The sequence below is a fragment of the Anopheles ziemanni genome, chromosome 3, assembly GCF_943734765.1.
Source record: "Anopheles ziemanni chromosome 3, idAnoZiCoDA_A2_x.2, whole genome shotgun sequence".
Lineage (NCBI taxonomy): Eukaryota > Metazoa > Arthropoda > Insecta > Diptera > Culicidae > Anopheles > Anopheles ziemanni.
In genome coordinates, this window is record NC_080706.1 from 21,183,774 (window position 1) to 21,207,806 (window position 24,033).

Here is a 24,033-nt window from a genome sequence, read left to right on the forward strand (position 1 = left end):
CTGGAGACATAGACCTCTTTAGGTTAAGGACTGGCAACTAAAGGCCATATGTCCTGATTTTCTGTGGTTTTCGATTTTCTGTAGGCGTCGCCTTTTGACTGCCACCATGCGGCCAGGAGCACTGCTAGCCAACCACGCTAGTGCGCAGTCAAAATGCGGCTGTTCACCCGCCGTAACGAAAGGAATATTTCCTTCCGTTTGTCAGATCGCACGAAACTCGTGATCCGCTTGATTACTCAAACAGCACGAGATGTGCGTCGGCTAGGATTTCTCTGACTTGAGCTCCAGCTCGGCGACACCACGCGGCCGTGCCTAAGATAACCTTACTTTTCAGCTAACCCTTTTCAGGAACCTCGTGCACTGCTAACCATCCGCTCTGATGCGACGCCGAACTGGAACTACCGCGAACACTTGCTGACGTTTGTTAGCGCGAATGCTCACGAAAGGAAAAAAGGTCCGTTGTTGATGCTGACCCAAACAGGACATGCCGTTTCCGCCCAGGAACAAATGCAACTACAGCAACCGTGTTTCGACGTCGTTACGGATGGATTGTATCGAACGTTCTAATTTATACACGTGGAACAGATTTTTTGCATCCTCTCGTGCATCCCCTCTTTGTCTCGCTCGCCACGTTGGTTGAACAAATTGATCGTGTGCTTCCCGTCTTGGCATTGTCCTGATCGCGTTGTTGATCGCAGGTGGTTTGTTTTATTGTTTTTGCATTTTTGGCTCGATGCCCTATGAACTGTTCAACGTGGCAAGTAATTGGCATTGCCAATGGCACATCTTTAATGTCTCTCCGGGTTAGTCTGGTCGATTTATCATAAGCATAGACACACACACACACACACACACACAGTGGAGCGCCACGGAAACGCCCCACCGTGCGCGCGGATGTTTGCGCACGGTCCACGCGCGCACCAGCACATGGGCGCGTGATTATCTGTGCCCGTGCGCTAACGCACACCACGATGGCGTCGCACACACGTTCGAATCCGGTCCCCGCACACACAACCCTCCATCCCTTCATCCTACCCCCTTTCCGTGGCAGACAAGGTGGTGCGCTTTGTCTCTGCCATCCTCCGTCGGATCCCGGGCGCCTTCCCTACACGGCGCTCGCAATATGTTGCTGCTGGTGTGCGTCATCGTACCATGTAACTGATCTTTCTACTAACGTTGAGGTGTGTTTTGTGTTTTCCTCTATTTTGTGCCTGCCGTCTTCTTCCGTCGCTCAATCAGAATATGAAGCCTTCGGCTAGTAGACAGGGCAAACCAGCAGCACCAGTATCCATCCGCCTGCGGACATCCGCGTCAGTAGTAGCGATAGAGCGAGCAGCAGCGGCGGCCGCAGCAGCCGGACCAGCGCTCCGAAGGCAGCATCAACATCCGGCGACCAGGCTGGAACGCAAGCAGCAACCGAGACGACCGCGGCGAACCATCCCACACTTTGACCATCGGATGCAGCCTTTTCCCTTCCGCTTCGGAACGGCCGGTGGAACAGCTCTCTAGCATGGAGTAGGCGAGCGGAAGCGGAGGAGTGTCAAGTGCGACTGGACTGGACCGAAAAATTCGTCGCAAACGCGCCCGGGACGTGTGTGATCGGGTGTGTCGGTGTATGTTGTGTTTGTGTGCGACCGTGCAAAAAAAAAAGTAAAAGTGAAGCCTGAAAAAAATAGTTTACTAAATACTTCCAACTAATTAAAGCAAAACGAAAAACAAATATTACCTCCTTGATATCGGACTTGGCGGACGATTAACATCAGGCCTCGGGAAGAATGTCCTAGTAAGATCGATTTGTGCACGAAAAGCGTCCTTTACTCCCGCGTTTGTCTACCTGTCTACCCGACACCAAGTGTCCCGCTTTCCACTGCCAACGATCACGCGAAAGGCGTGTGCCCCGCTAGTCATCTGTCGCACGGAAGCTGCAGAACGGTGTCACCGAGAAAACAAACAAAACTTGCGCTCAATCAATCGGACTGTTTACTAAATAAAAGCTGCCTCCTGCCACACCACCGCCATCACCGCGGGAAGGACGATTCTAACGACCGAAAGTAGGGGAACAACAACCCAAGGATGGATGTCGAGCAGCGCTCGTCGCCAGCGGATGCGTCCGAACCGGCGGTCTGGGTCTTTGGCTACGGATCGCTCTGCTGGTATCCGGGGTTCGACTACTCCGACTGCATCACCGGCTACATCCGGGGGTACGTCCGGCGCTTCTGGCAGGGCAATGTGACGCACCGTGGGACGAAGGAAAAGGTAAGAGTCTACGGGGTTGGGTTTTCTTCGATTTTTCTCTCCAACCCGGGGTGGAAAAGCCGGCCGGCAGATGGGTGTTTTCTTTTTCTTTCCAAACCCCCTGGTCAACCTCGTTGCGACCCCTTTCCACGCTCGCACGGCCTGGACCTTGAACCTACTTTTTTGGCGATAGCAGCCAACGGCGTTGCGCGGAAAGATGTCCAACCGGCGCACACCAACGCGGACTCGGGATGTTATTTTTGTTATCGTATAAAAAAACCGAAACGAAACAAAAAGAAAACGAACCGAAAATGAATTTGGACGACAACGAATCGACCCGGCTCTCTCGTCTCATCCCCTCATCAACCACGCGGACCGTCTTCCCCGCATGGCAGGCGTGCTTTCTTTAAAATATGCTTGTTCGCGACAAACCGTGTCTTGAATCGTCCCCCCGTTCCCCTCTTCCACATTCGCCCGTACGCGTCTCGCACTGCGAACCGAGTTAATCCATCGAATTGGGGTTGGTGTTTGGGTGTTGATCGCGAAAACGCGCGGCCCCGCGGTGTTGTGTGTTTGTAAACAGAACGATCGACCGGGACAGGCTGTTCCGTTGCTTCGGGGGCGCCAGAACGAGAAAGCACTTATCCACCCTCCGAGTGGGGGTTGCTTAAGGTATTTTTTTTATTGCTTCAGCAGAGCGTGTTGGTTCAGCTTCCTATCTCGTTCGCCCCAGAAGTGTCGTTTAGGGCTCGCCTAATCGCTAACCCGTGCACATCACTATCCGGCGACATTCACAAACTTTAAGCGGAGGCTCGTGTGTGTGTCGTGCTTTTTTTTGGGGTGGGCTTGTTCTAGCCCGTATGCTTCGGGAAGCTCGCATTGTTGACTGCCAAGACACGTGCGACGCATGTGCTGAAGGGTTTTCGAATGGAGAACGTTCTGATTGTTGCTACCTTATGATCTTGCCACTTTCCTATTTGTTTCGCTGCGTGATTAAGAGTAATCTGCCCATCACCGGTTACGTAGCCGTCGTTCCGTCTTGCCAGTCATCGTTAGTGTTGCTGATGGGTTGATAAGAGTGTAAGACGCGTGTCCACGATGCGGTGATCTTGCCATCTCCGGACACCGTGTAATCTTCCCAATCAAACGATCTGTGTAAAACACGCCCCGTTCGATCTTGGTTCCGTTCCGGAGTTAAGGCGTGTGTGGCGTTAAGTAATCATTTTGATGATCGTTAATTTAAAAATTGACTCTAAATAGTGCTAACAACGTTGGATCCAAACCCATCACTCAACATGCATTTCCATTATGATAAAAGGAACCCTATACCCACTTACCCACCCGAAGAAAAGACAGAAATGTCGGTTTAAAACAAGACATGTAAAATTTTATTGTAAATTTGCCAATATATAGATTGAAATCATAATGTATTACGTGTTCGGTAAGAAGTTTTCTTCGGAAACATTTAACAAGTCTGTATTTGTCGATAGATTTATAATCCTATCGTTGGGAATACGTAGTATTAATAGTTTACGGAACTTTATATTGTTGGCCAGGTATGGACTTCTACTGTTTTCAAAAGCCCTTCCATATTCATTTTAATTTCCTTTCTATTCGTTTGGTACGGCATTGCAATAGTGTTGGTTGCAAGGACATCTCAAGGACATGCTTAAAACGGTCTTGCTGCGGGTAGGAAGAAAGAGAAAAGTGTTCCAGATGTAAGATACCCTTCTTATCCGTCGCTAGAACAACATGTAGACGTTCGGTCCGGAGAGCGCGGCCGACCGGAAAACAGCATACTTACCTGGCATAGGGGTTACCGTGATCAATATGGCGGTTCCCCCAGGGCGAGGCCTGTCCATTGCACTCTGGGACGGGTTGACCCCTGCGATTATCCCTCATGTGGATAACTCGTATGCGAAATTTTTGGTAGCCGGGAAGTGCGTCCGCGCACATCCCGACCCTAATCACGAAACAAAATATTTCCGATCCTTGGAACCGACGGATTGCATTGTCTTAAATCGGATAGATACGTGACCTGGTGACCTCACCACGTTGGAACCTTTTTGTAGCATACTTTTCCGGCTGATCTGGCCCGGCTTCATTGTTTACCCTATCAACCGAAGACGATGACGAACGTTTTATGCACGCACGCCGTTGCTCGACGCTGAATCCGCTAAGACGACTAATACACGCATTTCTGTTTCTTTTTTCTCTCTCTTCCACATGCTCTTCCGCCGCCGCCGTGCCGTGTATCGATGTGCAGCCGGGTCGCGTGGCAACTTTGATCGAGGACAAAGAGGTAAGTGGCAACCAACAGGTTGGCAAAACATGATAAGAGTGCACTCTATTTGCATGATATCGGCGCCAGCGGCATCCTCTCAGACGAGGGTTTGCGATAAGGCAGGGATAAAGGGGGGTGTTATCTTGCCCATAAGTGTGTGGGCGTGATTTCATCCCACTCACCTGGCGTTGAAGTGGTACATAATGGCGGCCAGACAGTCTACCGTTATCGCTATCTTGATTGTAACGAGTGGCGTATGTTTAAAATGTGAAATGTTTTATTTAGAGAAATGTATCTAATGAGAGTAAAAGTTAAACTGTAAAATAACTTTCTTCCAAAAAAGTAATTGTGGTAGTAGCAGTCGCTTCTAAGTAAGCCCCATTGTGTAAACCACCAGCCCCCGTAAAGGAACCAGCAATTCTCAACATAACTATCGTAATGTGGCACAGATGTTCTTTGTCTGCAGCGATTTCTCGCTACCGAACGAACGCATCAATGAGTTGTTACACTCCGACTTTTCAGTCGCATGCCCGGGGACTTTTCCCATGGTAAGCTCCTTAATAGGAACTATGGTAAGAGTTACGAGAACTCGTATGGCACCACGAGAGTTGAGCTAGAAACGACCGCATGTCAGTCAACGTGAGCCGCGCTGTATATATATGAACGACGTAAAATTTCAGTTCTAGCGATGAATAAGACAGAACCCTACAAATGTTGCTCATGCTGTGCTGTTCTATTTTTATCCCTCTCCGAATACGCAGGGTATTACGTGGGGCTGTGCATTTAGAGTAACCGGCAGACATGCGATCGACTACCTCAAGCAGCGTGAATGCACCCTCGGGGGGTACGCCACGGAATACATTAAATTCTACCCCCGGATTGCGACCGAACAGTCCGGTATTAGCGGGGAAGCTTTTCCGACGCTCGTCTACATTGCCACGCCGAAGAACGAGTACTGGATCGGCGAGGAGCCTGTGCTGGTGACCGCGCGCCAAATCGTCCAGTGCCGCGGCCCGAGCGGCCACAACGTCGAGTACCTCATCCGGTTGGCCACCTTCATGCGCGACGAGCTGCCCGGGGCAAGCGATGAGCATTTGTTCGAGCTGGAGGGTCTCGTACGCCGGTTCGTGGCCGAAGCGAACGAGAACATCGAGCGGCTGCTGGTCGGAAGCGTTACACCACGCAGCATACGGCGCGATACGCACGAGGAGGTGCGCCGCCATGTGACGTTCGAGTACACGTCCCGCGTGCCCGACACCAAACTGCGCTGTCTGCATATTTAGGAGCATCTTGATAGCATCGCCAAAAAAAAAAAACAAAACATTACCTACCACCCGCTTTAAGCTTCCGGACAGATTCACGCACAAATGCATCCCGCGAGTGTTTACTACTGCTAGCTGATAAGGATAAATGCCACAGTTGACAATATTGTTTTACGTTTTAATGAAATATAGTCTTATTGATTTATTTAAGTATAAACTTTATGAACCAAATTGAAAAAGCTATCTCCACGCACGCTGTTCATTCTTTCGCTCTCTGTGTTACGAGTTTTTTTGTGTTTGTTGTTTTGCTTCGTGCTGAACGATTTTTATTCTACGACCTTAGTTCGTCAGGATTTCACTCGCCCGACTTTCGATCAGCTTCTCCATGGACGTGATGGACGCCATCCAGGTGTCGAGGGTCGAAGCCATACCGGCCACCTGTTTGCGATCGAGCACGCGGGGCTGCACCCAGGTCATGTTTACGACACCGGCCACCTCATCGATTGCGCCCTTTACCAGTCCCTGCGCCAGCGCCTTCATGATCAGTATTTCCACCTCCTTGATGGGCAGTTTCGCTTCGCGGGCAATTTCGTCGAACGTGATGGTGCGCTTGTTGGCCGGTCGCTTGAACGTCATCTCCATCAGACAGAGGAGCGATATCTTCTGCCGCAGTTTCACCTCCTGTGCGGCCAGGTCGGCGATTGCGCTCCACTTCGGTTTCATCTGCTCGAACTTGACGATGTCGCCGGAGTTGAAGGCACGCAGTAGCTCCACCAGCCACTCGTTGTCGGTACCATTGAGCGATTCCAAAATTGGGTGAGCCAGCTGTAGAGAAGAAAGTTTCTTAATGCGTTCTTTTCTGGCTTATGCGAGTTCGATCATACCAGTTCTCCGATATTGTAGATCCCTTCGCCGAGTAGCGCGGCTAGACCGAGACAGAAGGCCTGCTGGGCCCACTGGTCTTTGGGATAGGTATCGATGGAACATCCTAGGAACTGCAAACCACAACGGTAGTAGTCGCTGTGCTGTCCTACCAACCTGAGGGACGATAAAAAGAAGAAGAATAAGTAACAATTACATAAGAATCATAAATTAAATAGAATGAATTAAACCTAACAAGGCAAAAAATAAACCCTACTTTCATCGTGTTTTTGAAGGACATAAGACTCGCTTTCTTTCGCTGTCCAGGAGATTCATGTTTCGAATCCGGGTTACTAATCTTTTTTACAGAATCATCAATCGAGACCGCAGGAACGAACAATATCGTATCCATTCTTATATGCGAGAGATCGGCAATAACGCTGCTGTCAAATGACTATTTTTTTTCTGCCGACCACAACGTTCAGGGTTCGAATCCCGTTTACGATTCAAAACTTTTTTTTTGAAACGAAAACATTATTTGAATCTAAAATAACTGAATTCAAAACAAACCACTTTTCAACTTACCGATAGTAATTGGCCGCTAGCATGTAGTATTTGCCGTGAACCGGTGTGACGTTGCCCGCCTCCTCGAGAATGTCTTTCAGATCTTCAATGATTTTCTTGGTCTCATCGAGCTGGTTCAGATGCTCGAGATGGATCTGTCCCTGCAGCACTTTGCACATCCATACGGCCTGATCGCAGACTTTCACCTTATCCTTCAGCTTCTCCAGAAAAGCTATCGCTTCCTTCTTGTCCGAAATGAACGAAATCACGACGGTCAAAATTTCCACCAAACCATAGGGGTTAATTCTGCAAGATAAAAAAAAACGGATAGTTTATAAACCGTTGTGTGCGGGAAGTTGACCGATGTTCAAAATATACTTTGTTTCAAACGATGCGATGAAGTTGTGATACAAGGCAAGCAATGCTTCCTCATTCTGTAAGGCTGAATGCTTGACGAAGGTGTCCAGTTTTATGGTCAGTTCATTCCACAGCCTGCAGGAAAGGGGACATAAGTAATGCATTGATTATTTTCTGCAACTGTAATTCCATTAACTCCCATAGGTAGATCGTCCGACGCCTTTCTATTCAGATCTCACACAAATGGTTGCTTACTTCTCATTGTACAGTTCCTCGATTTGGGTCCATTCGTCGGCTAGCTCTTTATCGGAGGATTTCTTCTGTTCAGCCAAATAGTTTGTAACGTTTGCGTTGGACATTTTACCAGCAGAAGCACTGCTTCGATGATTAAACAACTGGAAATCGCGTAAATAACAGCGGTCTCGGAAAAATGATTCGCTATTTCGGCAGTTTCACACGTTTTGACAGCACGCAATGATTTGCAACAACTTCGCCGAAGGTTTACACGAGTAGCTTGACTTCTTCATTGGTTGAACCAGCTGGGATGAAAAGGGACCTGCCAAGCGTGTAAAACGATGGACTCTTCGAACTTGTTGTATAAACGCAAATTGGTAGACCCAGTGAAAAGAGCTTGGTAGTTTAGCGTGTTCATATTTTTATAGCACTCATTTTAAAAATGTCGTTAGATCTATAAGCAGCGAAGAACGAAATGATGCAAAGCAATTAGAATACATATTAGTTTGGTAAATTCTCCAAAAAATATAATAAAACATTCGCAACAAGATGTATGTACAAGAATCCAATAAAAGGAGTGGTTGCCGAACTTACAAAATGCATTCCAAGCCGCCTATATACATTTGTAATATTAGATTCAAATTATGGTATGTTTAAAAAAAGATAGTTAGTTCTATGCCAAAGATTTTTCGATCTACCTTGCCCCTTATTAGAATTTCTTTTTCATTGAATGGTCATTCTCAAGAGCTTATGTGATGCTGTTTTCTTTCGTAAGTAGATAACTACTCTTTTTTTGTTCTTCTATACATTAAACATACAATTTATTCAGTGTCTTAATCATACAACTTTTCAATCTGAAAATGCAGTCGTCGGCGGTCACGCTTGTCACCGTAAGGAATTTATGTCTGTCGTCTGTTCAACCGTACCGGTATGGCTGTTTTGTTTTTTTATATTACTTGTATCGCTGCATCAACATCAGAAGCTGCTTGTACACCACCTCCGGTGCGTCGTTGCCCCACAGGAAGTCGACATGGTTGAAGTTGTCGTTCGGTATCTTAAACATCCCGATCGAGGTACGGTGCAGCTGGTTGAACAAATTAGCGACATCCATCGGGCCCGCCAGCCAGTCGTTGTTGGCGTAGAACAGCGCAATCGGGGTCGATATGTTTTCCAGGTTGTAACCGGGCGGTGTGGCACGCCCGTACCGTCGCTGGTTTTCATGCTCCCCGTAGTCGAACAGCTGGAAGTTACCCTCGTTGTGTATTTCCTGCGCATAGTGGACGACGGTCTTCGTGGACGTACCGGCCGGTGTGTGCCCGAAGATGACCGGCATTAGGGTGGCATTGTACTGCTCTTTGTCGAAGCCGCATAGGACGAACACGGTGTTCTCGCAGATGTACTTTTCCGCCTCGGTCAACTCGCACCCGTACTTGGCCAGGTAGCGAATGATCTTGTTCTGCGGCATGAACTCGTTGCCACCGAAGAACTTTAGTATCATCTGGGGAAATACACGCACATACCCACAAAGATGGTAAAGTGAAACTGGTGAAAATTTATATCCTCGTCGTCTTTAGCAGGGATACAATATAGTGTAATAAGTTTAAAATTTACAAAATTGTGAAAATCATTCGTAACTCTTCTTATTCCCAATGGTGGTTAAATAAATCGTTCAATCAGTAGAATGTCGGAAAGAAAACCGTAACCGCGAAGAGGAAAACATTAAAAAAACATATTTACAAAAACAAGTTTGCAAAGGAGCGATTTAGTGCAATACGACCAAAGTTTTGAGACGTTTTTTTAAAGCGTATATTATTATGCATTAAACGATGGTAATAAGTTTTAAAGAAACCAGCTTATTTTCTTACTCACTCTAGAAATATTGAAAAAAATATTAACTGTAGGAAAAGAGTGTAGTATGCAAAAGGAACCAACATTTTTAGCAAATGAAGCTCCATTCAAAACGTTAGCATAATGAGGGCACATTTACAATGCATTACCGAAACCACCGGGTGCGGGAAAGGACGCCCCTATTCACCACCATTTAAACACGCTAGCCGGCCACGTGTGCAGCAGAAAAGGTCGGGAAAATCCCGACGGAGAAGGGTGGAAAACGTGTGTACCGGTCCGGATCGTCCGGCCACCACCACACTCATTCGTAAGACTCACCAGCAGTCGCAACGAGAAACGCTTAAGAAAGTCGTTCGCGAAACCGTCCACCCAATTGGGAACACGAAGGTTATCGAAATAGTTTAGCGGTATCTACTGATACGCCAACGTGTTTATTTGAACCGCGCAGGACAAAGGTGGAGCCGGGAAGAAACGGAACAATATGGGGGGAAAAGAAAAACAGAAAACACACTGTAGAGAAATGGCACTGGGATGCAACGGATGGAGGGGACCAACGGACGAACTGATGGCTGCGGGGCGACAAAACATCCTTGTTGCCTCGGGGCGGTAGAATAACTCTTGGAAGGTAGGGTTTCCAAACAATAAGCGCCATCCTTGCTTACCTCGATGTCGTGCGAGAACGGAGCCAACAATCGTATGGGACTCTTGACGTGACCCATGAAGGCGACCGGGGCCAGCGCAAACACAGCCTCCAGCTTGTCGTTGTACTCCGGCCGGCTCGCCAGCAGCGCGAAGATCATCGTCGTGCCCATCGAATGGCCCACGTAGAGCAGCTTGCGAGTCGTATCATTGCGTTCCAGCTCTGCGAAATAAGGAGAGGAGTTAAATATTAACCTGTACCGTAGCGCTTCACAGGATCTTCCTACGACCACCTACCCCGCATGCCGTACACGTAGTCAATCTCGGCCGGTATGTCGTACATCGCCATCTCGTGCCAGCTAAAGTCCCAGAAGGCCGTTTCGTCGCTGCTGAAGCTGACGTGCTTCCGGGAGTAGGTGTTGCCACGCGCGTTACCCAACCAAACGTCGTAGCCGGCGTCGGCCAGGATGAAGGCGAGCGCCTTTTCCGGCCCACTCAGCAGCCAGTCGGCCGAGCTGGAGAGCAGACCGTGCTGGAGGAATACGGGCTGGCCGGTCCCCTTGCCACCTTGGGCACCGCAGCCCACCCGGCCGCAGGGTAGCCGGTGCACGGTCAGCAGATATCCGTCGGCCGTCTTGAGTGTGTGCGATTCGGCCTGGTATCCGTGGCGGACGGCGATTTCCGGCTGCAACGGGGAAGACAGACAGTCCAGGAATTAGGAGCTTACTCTAGGGTTGAAACATAAATAACCGATCGCTGATAACATTCATGAATCGGTGAACTGACCCAAATTGGGAGAGGAATTAAACGTAAACAGTAATGGACCTGAGACCATCAAACCGAGCAACGTATTTTTGAACTGGTTTCTCAGTGGCTCTTCCGTGCTAGTATTGATGATTTAAATCATTTTGGGAAATCTACAATTCATATTGGGTCCCAATCTACCTTAGAGGTTTGTGTTCTATATGTAAATTGTCAGTATGGTTGTCCTAAGGGAACAGTTCATTAAGTTGAAAAAAACGTTCTTAAAAAATAATAATAAATAACAATTACCGATTAGTTGACCCAAGCAAGCGTTATAGAGGTTGCAAACGTTAAATGTTTCTCTTAAGCCCCAACTAACCAAATATATTAGGATCTTGCTTCATGCAACAGCATTCTTCTGTAAGCTGTTAACTAATTAGCTTATTTTAAAAATATCGTAAAATGTTTACAGAAGGTACAGATTCAGCAAAAAGTCTTAATATACACTATTTGTAGGCCTTACAAATGAAAAGTAATGTGCTTTTTATGATTTACATCCTCGCTCAAACAAGTTCAAAATGATCCTAATGGTGCTGTAAGTGGTTATAAATTTGTCTTACTTCGTTGTACGTTTTTTTGCTTACTTAAACATGCATGAGGAATAAAGAACCGTACACGGGTTCGCAGCAAGTGGCAAGACAGAACACGGAGCCACCATCGGTTAAGAATCCGTCCATAAGCCATAAATCGCCACTGGGTAGAACTAAAATTTTAAAACTTCATAAAACAAGCCTCGACCTTCCTCGCGCGGCAGGCATGCCCACCGTCCTTGACCGGCAGTCAGCCTTCGGCCTGACGCTTCCTTTACCCGGGCATGGTCACTACAATTCCAACGAAAGAGTGCCGCATGCAAACGGCCAATTATAATCACCATACCACTCCCTAGACGACACGAAAGGCCTCGGTTATTTTTTCTTGGACACCTTGGAAGGTCCTTTCCCCTCGCAACGACGATGAGTTTAATGTTTCACAGTTTGCCTCGTATCGGAGAAGGGGTGTATTGGAAGAAGCGTGGTCGAAATGGCCGTGGGGGTTGATTTCCTTTGGACAACTAGATGGACACGGTGCGCATTACTGGATAAATGCTACCTTAGCCCAAGCCCACGTCCAACATCGGTTTCGTCCGGGCGAGCACACCCAAAGGACCTTCATGGCGCATCGGTCGATCGATACGATACAAAACATACGTTGGAAAGTTTAAAAGCTACAACATACAAATGGAAAAGCTAACAATCGACCCCAAACACGACCACCCGAACGGAAGCAAACGGACAGACTTCATAATTGACCGCCCTCCCTGACTTACAGTGCAAGAGATGAAGCGCATGAAGAAGAACGGGTTATTTATCGGTCCAATTTCCTGACCATTATTGGCCTCGCAAGCCTCCCCCCCCTCCAACACCCCACCCAGTTGGTGGTGATCCTCCGACCAAAAGGACTATTGTGTCACTGGAGCACGTAAACAGCAACTGCGGCAGACGACGGCTGACATGGACTAGTTCGATAAGCTGCACGAAATGGTACCGCTCTCTTGGGTTCTTCGATTCTGCTCCGTAATTGCATGGAAGTGGAACTGGACTGCAAAATGTAGGTTTGAAAATTTTAACAGAAGCGAATAGTCCATTTCACTTTACAAAGCGTTCAGTGAAAGATAAGATCTGTCGATGTTATGTTGTTTTGATTGTTTGAACATGGGTAGATTATGGTTGGTTGCAAAAAACTTACCAAACTTACAAAATATATTGGACAATTTTCCAACACATATTTTAAAATTTACTTTTAAGCAAACAAAACTAAACTTCAATCCTTCACTTCAACTTTTGCAAGAAAACTTAGAGAAAATCAAACGCAAAATGATTTGTTGTAAAAATTCGTGTATCATATAAAGCTACAAGAGAAATGATGAAAGGAGAGATGAAAAATTAAATTTATAGAAAGTTAAAAACAAAGTTTACACTAAAATCTATGAACTTATCAATCCTGTTGATGTTCATTTGTCATTATCTTTTTTTCCAACATCAACTAAAAAACTGTTTTAACGTTCGCTTATCGATCTTTAAACTTTTTAAATGGTCAGCATATTTTTCGCAAATATTTAAAAAAAAGGAAGCACATTTGCTATCATAACTTTATGAGCCGAAGGAAAAACATATCGAAACTTTTCCAACGTAATGTGTTGTTGACATTATTTTTATCAAACCACCATAACTCGTCGGTTGCGCCCGCCCGGTCCACGGGAATGTTTTCCACGACCTCGCCTTTTATTCAGCGATTTTTCTTTTCGTTTTCTCCCGCAACCCTCCATATCCCGGTCATTTCCGTCTGCCAGCCCTGGGTGTATTTGTTTGGCGTGGCATTTTCCTTTGGTGTTTGCTATCATTCCGAATGCTAACCTTCCCGCTCCACAAGGTTCACCGGGCCTGGGAAATGCAGTTCCCGTTCCACCACACTCCGACCAACTGGGGCGATGGTAACAGAACTAAGGAACGCCGGCATGGCCAAGGGCTTTGGGAGGTTGGAAAATGGGTTAGAACGACGGTTGGGAACGTTTGTTAAGCCGTGTGTGGGTTGTATAGCACGGTTCCGGAACAGAAACAAGGACAAACAAGGGCAAGCAATGGCTCGGTGGCTAAGAAGGCTGCTCGGCGCAGGGGGCTGCGGGGCCCTCCGGCAGGACTATTTCCCTTGTTCTAATGGCGTCCGGCTCTAATGGCGATGTTTCGAGTCACGAGGCCGACGGACAGCGAGTCTGTTTTAATCTTTTATGGTTGCTATTTTTATGAGTCGTTCGGGCAGAGAGGGAAAAGGAGGGGAGCACAGCAGCGTCCACCCAACCACCCACCCAAATCCCGTCTGGTCAGTGGTTGTTGTCCGTCGTGTTGGCTTGGAAATTCGTCGGCATTAGCATCGAAAGACAGCCGCGGTTTTCTCATATTTCGTGTGTATCCTGTTTCCCGTGGATAAGTTATGCTGACTTACGTAATTAGCAAACCGAGGTGCTAGCGATGGTAATAAGGGCCACTAAATTATCGCAACTTATCGTGGTGGTTAATTTGATATGTATCGGCTGCGATTTGTTCGACCGGTGGGATACTCTTTTGTTTTCTTCCTATAGTAAAAGGCAGACACAAATGTCCACTTGGGGATTTAATTTCCCTTTGATCGATCAGTTGTTGGCTCCGCAAGACCCCATTCTAGAGACTCATGTAGAATTTTTTCACTCAGTTGCTAAGTTTTTTTCCCGGATCGGTTTTGCAATTTCTTCCTCATCTCAGTCGCATCGTCCATGCATTCGTCTACGTTGCGCTCGTAATCAATGATTATTGGAGCAATTAAATTAGCCACCACGGTTCGAGAACGCCAGACGCAACGAGCCGTGCCGCCAATCGGTCGGCGGCGCGCACAAGACTTTGGCAAATTGGATTAAGATTTGCGGAAAGCATCCGGATTACCGTTATACGGCCGTTGATTCCCGGCACCCCACCCCGGAGATCATGCAATCTGTGAGCGGCTTTTTTCCCATGTTTTTGTTTTTCCTTGTTTTGTGTCCGCTTTACTGTTGCGCGATCTAATCTAATTTCCCTGGAGCTAAATGAATCATAGCCGCCGTTAATGGAACGAATGGAATAATATACGTGACGATGTATTTTTTTTCTAGTTGTTTGTTATACTTTTTCGCTTGTGTATGTTTTTGTTGATGCAGTAAACAGAACCATTTTACAAGCGAAGTGAATCATGCCACTGACTTGATATTATTGAAAAAAAAATGTTGTGATTACTATGGCATATTTTAATATTTAAAAGTTAAATATAGAGCTATGATTTGTTTCAAAACCCAGTTTAAAAAATTATCCAATATTTTTGAGCACTTTAAAACACCGATAGTGGTTAAACAAATGTAGTCTAAAACGAGTTGATAGCGAAAAAGTTCCCACTTTCATATTTTGTGAATTTATTCCAAAATTATTTAAAATATCTTTATTTACTTGTTCCAAACAATTGAAGGCAGTATCGGCTTGTTTTGCTTTATAAAACTTGTGTTATGATTTTATTTATGATTTGATTTTTTTGATTGTGTTATGAATGAAATGTTGCCAATGTAAACTTAATTTTTTCTTAATTATAGAGACAAGTGGAACATTTTGGTTACTAAGCTAATTTTATACGAAATTTAGTTATTTGTATGCAAATTAAATTACGCCAACTAGTTATGAATGCACCTATTTAATCGACAACGAATTCATTTCTGAATTTGTAGACTTTACTTCAAAGAATTTTAACAATTTGGAGGGGCAATTTCCCAATCGAATAAATTGCGAAACTGTGAGTTGGTAGGTCTGAAATTTATATTGTCACTTACCGTACTAAGATCGGTGTCCGGATTGTACGGAATGGACGGAGATTTCGGTCGCAACCAGACGAACGGGTTCCAGAACGGAAGCGGTGCACGTGTGCCGTGCGTTGTCGATCCCGGTTCGAAGCCGGTCGTCGTTGACGGTGTCGTCGGTAGGAGCTCGTCGCCCAGCTCCATCCCGGCACCCACGGCGGACGCGGTAGATGGCGGAACCGTCCCGCGACCCTGCCGCTGGTCGTACGCCTCCTCGAGGAAGTTTTGTGCAGTCGCCGCCGTTGTCATCAGCTGGGAGATTAAGTTATCGAACAGGCCATCGGCGGCCGTTTGTCTGGTGATCGCTAGCAGAGCAATTAGCGTGACGATCGTGCGACTTTTCACACCCCCGTGGGAGCGTACCGTTTTCCCAAGGCTCATGGCGTTGTGGGAGGAGTGCTATTACACTTTCCAGCTGTTTAGTTGGATGATCGGACGGAACTGACGGAACCGATCGAGCCCCCGAAGTGAGAGCAACAAAGTTTCACTGGTGCAGACGGATGTTCCAGCCTCCGGGTGGAGGCACTGTGCAGCACTATCACTGCCCGTGGAGTCTTTGGCTTCGGCGGTGAGTCAGTCCGTCGCCTCGCAGGCGTTTTTGTTGCCACACGGAGAAAAAGTGTGTCACTGAATCGTGGGATGATTCGTTTATTTATGTTTTTCCTTGTTCTCTTTTCCGTTCAAACGGCCTTTTTGCACACCATAAGCCACGCTACGGACCAAGACCGGAGGACACGTCGCACACGTTCTCACTGCGATGATACACCACCGACAACGTACCGTTGTCCGATCGAAGTGCGTTTTAAATATATTTAATCCACTTACGGTTACATATTACCACGGTCTTATCGATTTGCGGTTCAAAGTTCTGATCGCGATCGTTCTCTTCCAGCCACTACGATTAAACCAACCGGCCACCGTTTATTATGTAGTAGGAATCGCTCTGATTAATACGGGGACTTTGGCCAGAGCCACAACTGATACCGTTCGGAGGTTGACGCACAATCCGCGCGTGTCCGTGTTAATCGGAAACGGAGCACGGTGGAATCAGCGGCATCGGACAGTAAAAACCTTCCCTGTCCGACTGCAAGCAGCGTACTGTGCGCGTGTTATACCGTATGGGAACTTTCTTTTTGTCTGCCTAGCCCGTTTGTGCTCGTCTCGGATTCGTGCAATAAACGGCACCAGTTCGACTTTCCGGAACACTTTTAAATGCACCAGCAGATCATCTGCTGCTGAATGCGCTGCGGGATGCACTTGCACACACACATGCACACTATCGGCACGTTTTGGTAAACAAGCTGCGGCTGGTTTCGCGCGTAAGCTCTAGGACAAATGCGGGAAGCGCAAATACGTACACCGAACCGACGCAAAACAGTGGCGGGCAATAACTGACTCGGCGTTCCTTGAAACAAGCTTTTCAACTCTTCGAAAATCTCCAAATGTCATTTTCATACAATCCCAGGCCGGCAGAGTTCGAAAGGTCCCGATGCGCAATCTCTCTCTTCGAAAGAGAGATTTTGCGATGTTGCGAGAGCATTTTCAATTCACTTTTCTCTCTCAAATTGTGCGCATAGTGGTGGGTAGTTTCCTCGGAACTGAAATGAAACAGCTCCCCCTGGGAGCGTATAGCGATAGCGATGCAGATGGTCCTGGGGACCATTCAAAAGCTCGATTTAGCCTTTGGATCAATTCAACCATTGATTGTACAATTGTTAAAGTAACAAATAATATGAAAAATCGGTAAATTTGGTAGGCACGCATGATATGATGGATTGGGACTCGGATTCGAAGATCCGGATCTCAGAATGGATTTGAATCGAAAGATTCGAATCCCTGTAGGGATTCAGTTTTCCCATCACTACTCGGCGTTCAAGGCGAAGTTCGTTTATTACCGACGTTTCTTCGGTGAAGTTCGGTATGTTTGACAACCGTGCACAGGCTGCTATGTTGCCAGGTAGTGCAATGGGGAACGATTTGACATTTCTCACCACCATTAGATGTTTGACGTCTAGAGCAACCCTAGCAAAACCGACGCCAATTTAACATTTGGAATGAATTTTACATAGGATTGGAAACATATCGATGAATTGAAATCGTAAAATAAAATGGATCGAACTAGCCGTAATGTGAAGACCCATGGGTTAAGAAAGAGGTATGCCAACAAACTTTTAAAATGAATGAAGTTGTTGCTTGCATCTCTAGAAGAATGGAAAATGCAATCGTCTGCAGCATCACATCCTGAAGTCTAAGAAACGCATCATTTTTGTTAAATTCACTACTTTAATTAGTTTTCCCATCATATATGTACTTGTTACAACAGGGTTGTGTTTAAGATTAGATCGGGATGTGCGCGGACGCACTTCCCGGCTACCAAAAATTGCGCATACGAGTTATCCACATGAGGGATAATCGCAGGGGTCAACCCGTCCCAGAGTGCAATGGACAGGCCTCGCCCTGGGGGAACCGCCTTGCTGATCACGGTAACCCCTATGCCAGGTAAGTATGCTGTTTGCCGGTCGAACGGACCCTCCCTACCAAACGTCTACATGTTGCTCTAGCGACGTCTAATGTGGTAAGGGTAGAATGATGCGCTTGCTTGGCAAACCTTGGTCCTGTAGAGTTCTATCTCTTTTCCACACAACAAATTTTCTTAAAAACTACCAAAGATAAAAATCTGTTGTTAGACAAAGTTGTGTGTCTTGAAAAGGCTTTTCGAGTTGTAAAATTGGCCTAGGCTATAACAAGTTATAAACAAATTAGCTATTTCAGTCATTATTTCAAATTGTGCCGGCTGTGGTGTATCTATAACGCAAAGAGAATGAGATTTATAATAATGAGATGAAAAGTATAGACGATTTCTTTTTTAAGATACGGTTTATTGAGTCAACAAGAATTTCTCTTAACTAAACACTTTTGAAACACTATTTTAATGAACATAAAAAAATATTTTCATGTATCCAAAATATTGCACAGCAACAATATTTAGTCGAACATATATGTGGAAAAATATTACTTTTTACTTCTTGAACTGGTAAATGTTATCGAATCTTACGCCGGAAAGATGGAAGTTGAATACTTTAATAAACTTTAATCATTATCCTCCTTCTTGCATTTAAGATGCCCATTTGCAAAATAAAATCCTTAATCCGGGTGTTGTCGCGAGCAACACTTGATTCATTTCGTGCTAACAATCAAAATGTGGATAGAACGTAAAAGAACTTTAAATGAAAGCAAAGTGAAGAACATATCAAAATAAAACTATCAAAACAACAAGATGATTGGTACACGGTCGGGGCAGTTCCGTCGGTCGGACCAGATTCGCTCATTTTGTACACGGTATGGCTTAATGGGTTAATTACGATCGATTTCGCAAAATGCCAACATCCACGGGGCGACGGGACAGGGACTGCAAACTCTAGACACACCTTCTCTACGCCTCCGCGTTCGCGTTGTTCTTTTGGTCCAGCTTGTTGGAGTTAGATTTTACCATATAAATAAAGTATGTGAGAATTTCCTTCTCCTTTATCGGGATCGTCTTGAAATGCTTCATAATTGTCTGCGGAAGGGAAATGAGAAGCGGGCAATGTTTGTTAGAAATTGCATTAGACGCACACATCGACGCACAATACGTACCTCTGATAGCTGTGCTTTGTTGATGCCTGGCCGTGTCGACACTTTGTAGAAACGTTTGTACCTCCGCAGTGTGTTCACTTGCAGCTGGTACAGGTCCACTTCCGGAAGATCGGTGTCCGTCTCGTTGCTATCGTCCTCCGAATCACGCCGGCGTCGTTTCGTACGAGCGCATTGTATACGTGCTTTGTGAAAGTCGCAGATGTATATGTGACGTGCCTGTATAAGGAATAATAGAAAAATAAAAGAAGTGCTTGCATGAAACAACTTGTTTTGGAGGACAGAAACAAGCACAACAAGGTGAATCGGTGGGCCGTATTGTGGCCGAAACGAAAACGTACGTGGCTATCGATGCTTAATTTTAACCTTCGCTGGGTGACCGTCTTCTGGATGCGCTTGCTGTAGGACGCGTTGCCCGCCTGTTTCCGGCATCGCTCGCCATCGTCCAGCAGGCAACATATCTGGTCCACTGGCCCCCGGGAGTCTTCCTCTCCCGTACTGAATCCGTTATTATTCATCATCGAAACACGGTTAATCTAAGCAGAGTTCTGCGTAAACTAGTCCCTACCGCAGGCCACGGCGGCGTTACCTTACGATTTACGTATTCACACGCAATGTTATGCACTGTTTTTGGGCATAGCAGATGCTGATGCTTCACAACACAACAATCACTCGAATATCGTAGCGAGTAAAAGCCCGATGAATAGTATAGCACCACAGCACAGTCACGTAATGCACAGACTACCAGAACCGCGTATCTATTGGCGTTGTTATTGGAAAGTTTCGCACAACCGGAGTTGATGTTGTCGGCAGACGATTATTACATTTCAGCTTTTAACGCTAAGAAAGAGATAGCAGAAAAATGCTTAGTTTCGTGTCTGTCAAAAAAAAAAAAAAGAAACATGGCGAAAAGCCACAGTTGATGTGACTGCTAGCGTCAAGCTGACGGGATTGTTTATGTTTAGCTTGCCGCTAGGAAATTGATTCCACGTAAAATTTAATGATAAACATTTATTGAAAAGATCAGGACAAAGGCGAAATAGTTGTTGAACCGACCCGGAAAAGAATTGCTCAAAATGTCTAGCCAGGAACGTGGATTGTTGCGGAAAATGGAGTTCCCGGACATGGCCCGTGATGCTTTACCCATTATTGGTGAGAAACCAAACATAACTAACATATCTTTGTAGGCAAACATTAATAAAACAAATGAAACTTACAGAAAATCTCATCAATCGAAACAAACATGATCAGGCGATGGACTTGATAGGCGAGTTTGTGTTCCGGGAGCGTCGGGATGAACAACGGGGCAGCGGTCAGTTTGGAAAAGTGAACACAAACCTGCCCCGGCTGTCCTCGATCGAAGAGTTTCAGCTGGTGCTGGTACTGTGCGAGTTCTTTTCCCGTCCCGGACCAGATGCCACCCGAAATGCCGTGTTTCTTTCACTTTTCGGTGGCTCCGTCATTCGTACGAGTGTGCTAAACAAGTTGATCAGCACGGCGGTTTCGGGTTCGATCGCACCGTTATTGTGTGCCGCCGGTACATGGATGCAACAGTTGGGTTGTACTTCCCCAGCAAGTCTCGAATTGGCGCAGTGTATCGTGCGTGATTTTGTCATATTCTCGAAGAAGTCTTCCGAGCAGCTCAAATCGCTGCCCTTAGTGGCTCCCCGGTTTGCTGCCAATTTGATGACCGCTGTAACGGACCTTTATTTGAACGGCTCCGCGAAAACGCTGGATTCGCCCCCTGATCTTCTGTTGGATGTGATCACCGAATGGGTGTCGGAAAATCCGTCACTGTGCCTCGCTTCCCAGCAGCAGTTAGCGTTGCCGAGTGGGGCTATCGCAATGCCGGTAACAACACCCCTAGCCGGGCTTATCAGGTGGTGTGTTCTGTCTCTGCTCGTAACGGACAAACAGGAATTGTACAGCAAATTGCATCTGGCGGTGCTTCAAAGCTTGCTCGATGCGACACCTCCGGTAACAACACCCCCAACGCTACAACCGATCAACGCTCAACATTTAATGCTGATAGTGAACAGCCTTCAGACCGAAATGGATAACCACTTGAAATCAGGAAAAAGCCTCGACGAAGAAAATTTGCAGAGTTGCTTGGAACGATTTGCTCAAGCTGTCCAGGTCGGGCTTACATCACGTTGCATCTTCGGCAACATCACTCAACTGATTTTCCGTTTGGAGTCGCTGCCCGGGAAGAATAAACTGCTTCAAATTGTTATCAACGCTAACAAATCTAGTTTATAAGGCGATATCTGAGTAATATAGATTTTATTGTACATCCATCGACACTACTAGTACGGTTTGAAGCGTTTTGTCTTTTTGATTTGCTCCATTTTCTGTAGGTCGCGGTCGTACTTTTTTCGCAAGCTTATGATATCGTTTTTCTTAGCCTCTCGTATTTGAAAGGTGTAAAAGTTTTTCAACTCCTTCGTAGAGCTATCATTATTCAGTTTTTTCTCTAGCTTTTTCACAACCGACTCCTTTTGGGAAAAGGCGTTGGAATTTTTCGTTGATATCGTCACCCATCCATCCTCGCTTTCGTTCTTGGCGCTTTCCTCGATCTTTTTCTGCTCCATCGTTTCGTCGTACGACTGCATGTACTCATCAATTTCCTTCTGCAAGGCAACCGGATCGGGCACCCGCTTTTTGTAGGTCTGGATCCATTTGGGTACACCGGTCAGCAGTTTACCATCGGCGTTTAGGGCGTTAATTTTTTTCGATTTCAGAAGTTTCTTGAGAGATGCTGATTCCTCGAACACAATGTATGCTACTTTGAACTTAAACAGATTCGAGGCCATCTCGTCGATTGAGGCCGACTCTTTGCTTGATGGTCTTTCCTGCAGAGCCACCCGTTCCACATTGCCGGCGGCTGAAAACGCCAGTTGAAGCGATTTTTTCGTCGCGTACGGTGGAACATTCAGTACGTACAGTGTTCTTCCGATTGGTTTTTGCTTGCATGTCACTTTCGAGGCATTTTCCTTCACAAGCAATTGGTGTCCGCTTTCGTCGCTTTCAACAAATTTCAGGGGAATAACTGTAATACAAGTAAAACGTTTAGTTTCCACAAAATCAAGCTAATTAATGGTGTTCTTACCGGTAAAATCCTCGTTTGTGGACATTGCGGAAACACAGATTCGTGTGTTTTTTAAAAACAAAAAACAACAATCGAACACGTTTGTTTGACATTTGTCAGAAAATGACATTAGTCGTGACAACTAATGTCGAGTCAACTGTGGTCAATATTGTCGACATCGGGCTTCGAGAAGATTTAAATTGGCGGTTTATAAACGTTAAAAATAGAAAAATTAAAACTTTAGGATAATTGGAAACTCATATTGAAACTTTAAATATTTCATAAACACACAGTTTTTATAACTCATCATTGCTTTGCGAATCCGTTCAATGGTGTTGGTTTGATATAAACTAACACTAGCGTCAAGCTATCCTTTTTTCGTTTGGACTATAATTTTCAATTTGGATGTGTAACCATAGAAATGTTAGCATAACATGAATAGATATAAGCAATCGCAGAAATTCACTCATAATTGTACATTATAAAAAAGAAGCAAAAAAGCTAGGCTTTCTAGAGGCGTCATACTTTAAAATACTATATGCATTTTAGCAAGTATGTACCTAGATTTCTTAATACTCATCTCGTCTTCATTAAAATGGGAACAACAATGTTATACTTTGAGATTTATTTAAAATAAACAACAAAACCAAAAAAAAAAAATGTTATTACATGCCTCAGGAGATTTTGTTTCTTATTTTATTCATGAGCTCTGATTTTTCATTCAGCATATTATACTATTTTCACATCGCTATTTTGCCCTGTCGGAGAAGTATTTTCAAGTCGCTAACTACTTTCTCAACACTGTGTATGGATGGAGGCGGCAACAGTGTCTGCCTTGTGTTACTTATAAAATTTGTTGTGATGTGTTGCTGTAGTTTCATGAGATGCTTAACGATTTTTTTTATCTTGTTGTTTGTTATATTGTTTTTTCTGCACAAACACATATCCTGGTTTCGCCCGTTGCCTGCCTTGAGCGATTGTTTTTTCAAAGCTTTTTTACGGGTAAAAGTTTTTCTTACAACTCGTGAAACTTTGTCTTCGTTTATTTGATTATGAGCTACTATAAAACGGTTATGTGATAGTATGGCTCTTTAGGGGTAGAAGTTTTTCGTGATCTCATTACTTGATCATGCCTTTAGCAACTTCCTGGTTTAGTTGATCCGATGGATCACGCTGCCGTTCGCTTTCGCTAACATTCCCTTAGTACTGTTAAAGCGGTTTACTTGATTTAGAATTGAAATATCCTAAATAGGTAAAGTTGTTCGTCTTAAACGTTATTGTTTCCAAACCATAGCTTTTCTAAGAAGTTAAAGAAGAAGTTGATGTGCGCTATATCGCTTATGGTTTACCATTAATATGTTGGCTTATGCTCTCGGAGGCAAGCAGATTAAAATTGCACCAGCTCGGCTCCAGGCCGTGCCAAGGTACGTGGTTTGTTCCATGTCGTTTCGCTCGCTTGGCAAAGAAATTGAATTTCGGCGCCCGTTGCAGTCGGTCCGAGGGAGTGGTAACGGAAATAAGTCAGGCAAATGGGACATCCGCGTGCCGCTGCCCATCGCCAGCCCCAAAAGGTGGCCAACCCTCTGTCGCACACGCTTTGGTCAAGTGTCAGCTTTTCGGCGTGGTTCGATGACAGCCCCCCGGGAGTCCGCTCGAGCAGAAGACAAGTTTTCCGTGCGCTGCGAACCGGCAGGGCAACTTAAGACAATCCATGCATGTTGCTGGCTGGCTGGTCTGTGCATCGAAATGGAAACGGATCCGTATGAGCGTTTGGTGTTCGATTTGGGTTCAGGTTCGACAGCTACGAAAGTAAAACATCTTGATTTATGAACACGAT

The 24,033-nt window shown here is 45.7% G+C and overlaps 6 protein-coding genes and 2 non-coding genes across 8 annotated transcripts; 3 read left to right on the forward strand and 5 right to left on the reverse strand.

Moving 5' to 3' along the window:
• Positions 1-2,037: 2,037 nt before the first annotated feature.
• On the forward strand, positions 2,038-6,018 carry LOC131289472 (glutathione-specific gamma-glutamylcyclotransferase 1). Its single transcript, XM_058318739.1, has 3 exons — positions 2,038-2,256; positions 4,502-4,537; positions 5,281-6,018. Exons 1-3 carry the CDS (start codon positions 2,074-2,076, stop codon positions 5,800-5,802), a joined length of 741 nt encoding a protein of 246 aa, XP_058174722.1. The 5' UTR covers positions 2,038-2,073; the 3' UTR covers positions 5,803-6,018.
• On the forward strand, positions 4,032-4,196 carry LOC131290114 (U1 spliceosomal RNA). Its single transcript, XR_009189293.1, has one exon. It is a non-coding gene; the product is annotated as a U1 spliceosomal RNA (small nuclear RNA).
• LOC131289471 (26S proteasome non-ATPase regulatory subunit 13) lies at positions 5,946-8,014 on the reverse strand. The gene is made up of 5 exons (XM_058318738.1): positions 7,819-8,014; positions 7,585-7,698; positions 7,228-7,512; positions 6,666-6,819; positions 5,946-6,606 (listed from the first exon to the last, which is right to left on the reverse strand). The coding sequence occupies exons 1-5, from the start codon at positions 7,920-7,922 to the stop codon at positions 6,121-6,123; spliced, it is 1,143 nt and encodes a 380-aa protein (XP_058174721.1). The 5' UTR covers positions 7,923-8,014; the 3' UTR covers positions 5,946-6,120.
• A 704-nt stretch (positions 8,015-8,718) lies between these two features.
• On the reverse strand, positions 8,719-15,856 carry LOC131287555 (lipase 3-like). Its single transcript, XM_058316613.1, has 4 exons — positions 15,449-15,856; positions 10,582-10,969; positions 10,308-10,507; positions 8,719-9,295 (listed from the first exon to the last, which is right to left on the reverse strand). The coding sequence occupies exons 1-4, from the start codon at positions 15,854-15,856 to the stop codon at positions 8,750-8,752; spliced, it is 1,542 nt and encodes a 513-aa protein (XP_058172596.1). The 3' UTR covers positions 8,719-8,749.
• A 1,961-nt stretch (positions 15,857-17,817) lies between these two features.
• LOC131290112 (U1 spliceosomal RNA) lies at positions 17,818-17,982 on the reverse strand. Its single transcript, XR_009189291.1, has one exon. It is a non-coding gene; the product is annotated as a U1 spliceosomal RNA (small nuclear RNA).
• A 674-nt stretch (positions 17,983-18,656) lies between these two features.
• LOC131287434 (histone deacetylase complex subunit SAP30 homolog) lies at positions 18,657-19,942 on the reverse strand. The gene is made up of 3 exons (XM_058316481.1): positions 19,450-19,942; positions 19,112-19,327; positions 18,657-19,034 (listed from the first exon to the last, which is right to left on the reverse strand). The coding sequence occupies exons 1-3, from the start codon at positions 19,627-19,629 to the stop codon at positions 18,909-18,911; spliced, it is 522 nt and encodes a 173-aa protein (XP_058172464.1). The 5' UTR covers positions 19,630-19,942; the 3' UTR covers positions 18,657-18,908.
• A 242-nt stretch (positions 19,943-20,184) lies between these two features.
• On the forward strand, positions 20,185-21,403 carry LOC131286649 (integrator complex subunit 15). The gene is made up of 2 exons (XM_058315633.1): positions 20,185-20,260; positions 20,328-21,403. Exons 1-2 carry the CDS (start codon positions 20,185-20,187, stop codon positions 21,365-21,367), a joined length of 1,116 nt encoding a protein of 371 aa, XP_058171616.1. The 3' UTR covers positions 21,368-21,403.
• Positions 21,381-22,242, reverse strand: LOC131284338 (ribosomal RNA-processing protein 7 homolog A). The gene is made up of 2 exons (XM_058313194.1): positions 22,218-22,242; positions 21,381-22,157 (listed from the first exon to the last, which is right to left on the reverse strand). The coding sequence occupies exons 1-2, from the start codon at positions 22,240-22,242 to the stop codon at positions 21,415-21,417; spliced, it is 768 nt and encodes a 255-aa protein (XP_058169177.1). The 3' UTR covers positions 21,381-21,414.
• Positions 22,243-24,033: the final 1,791 nt, after the last annotated feature.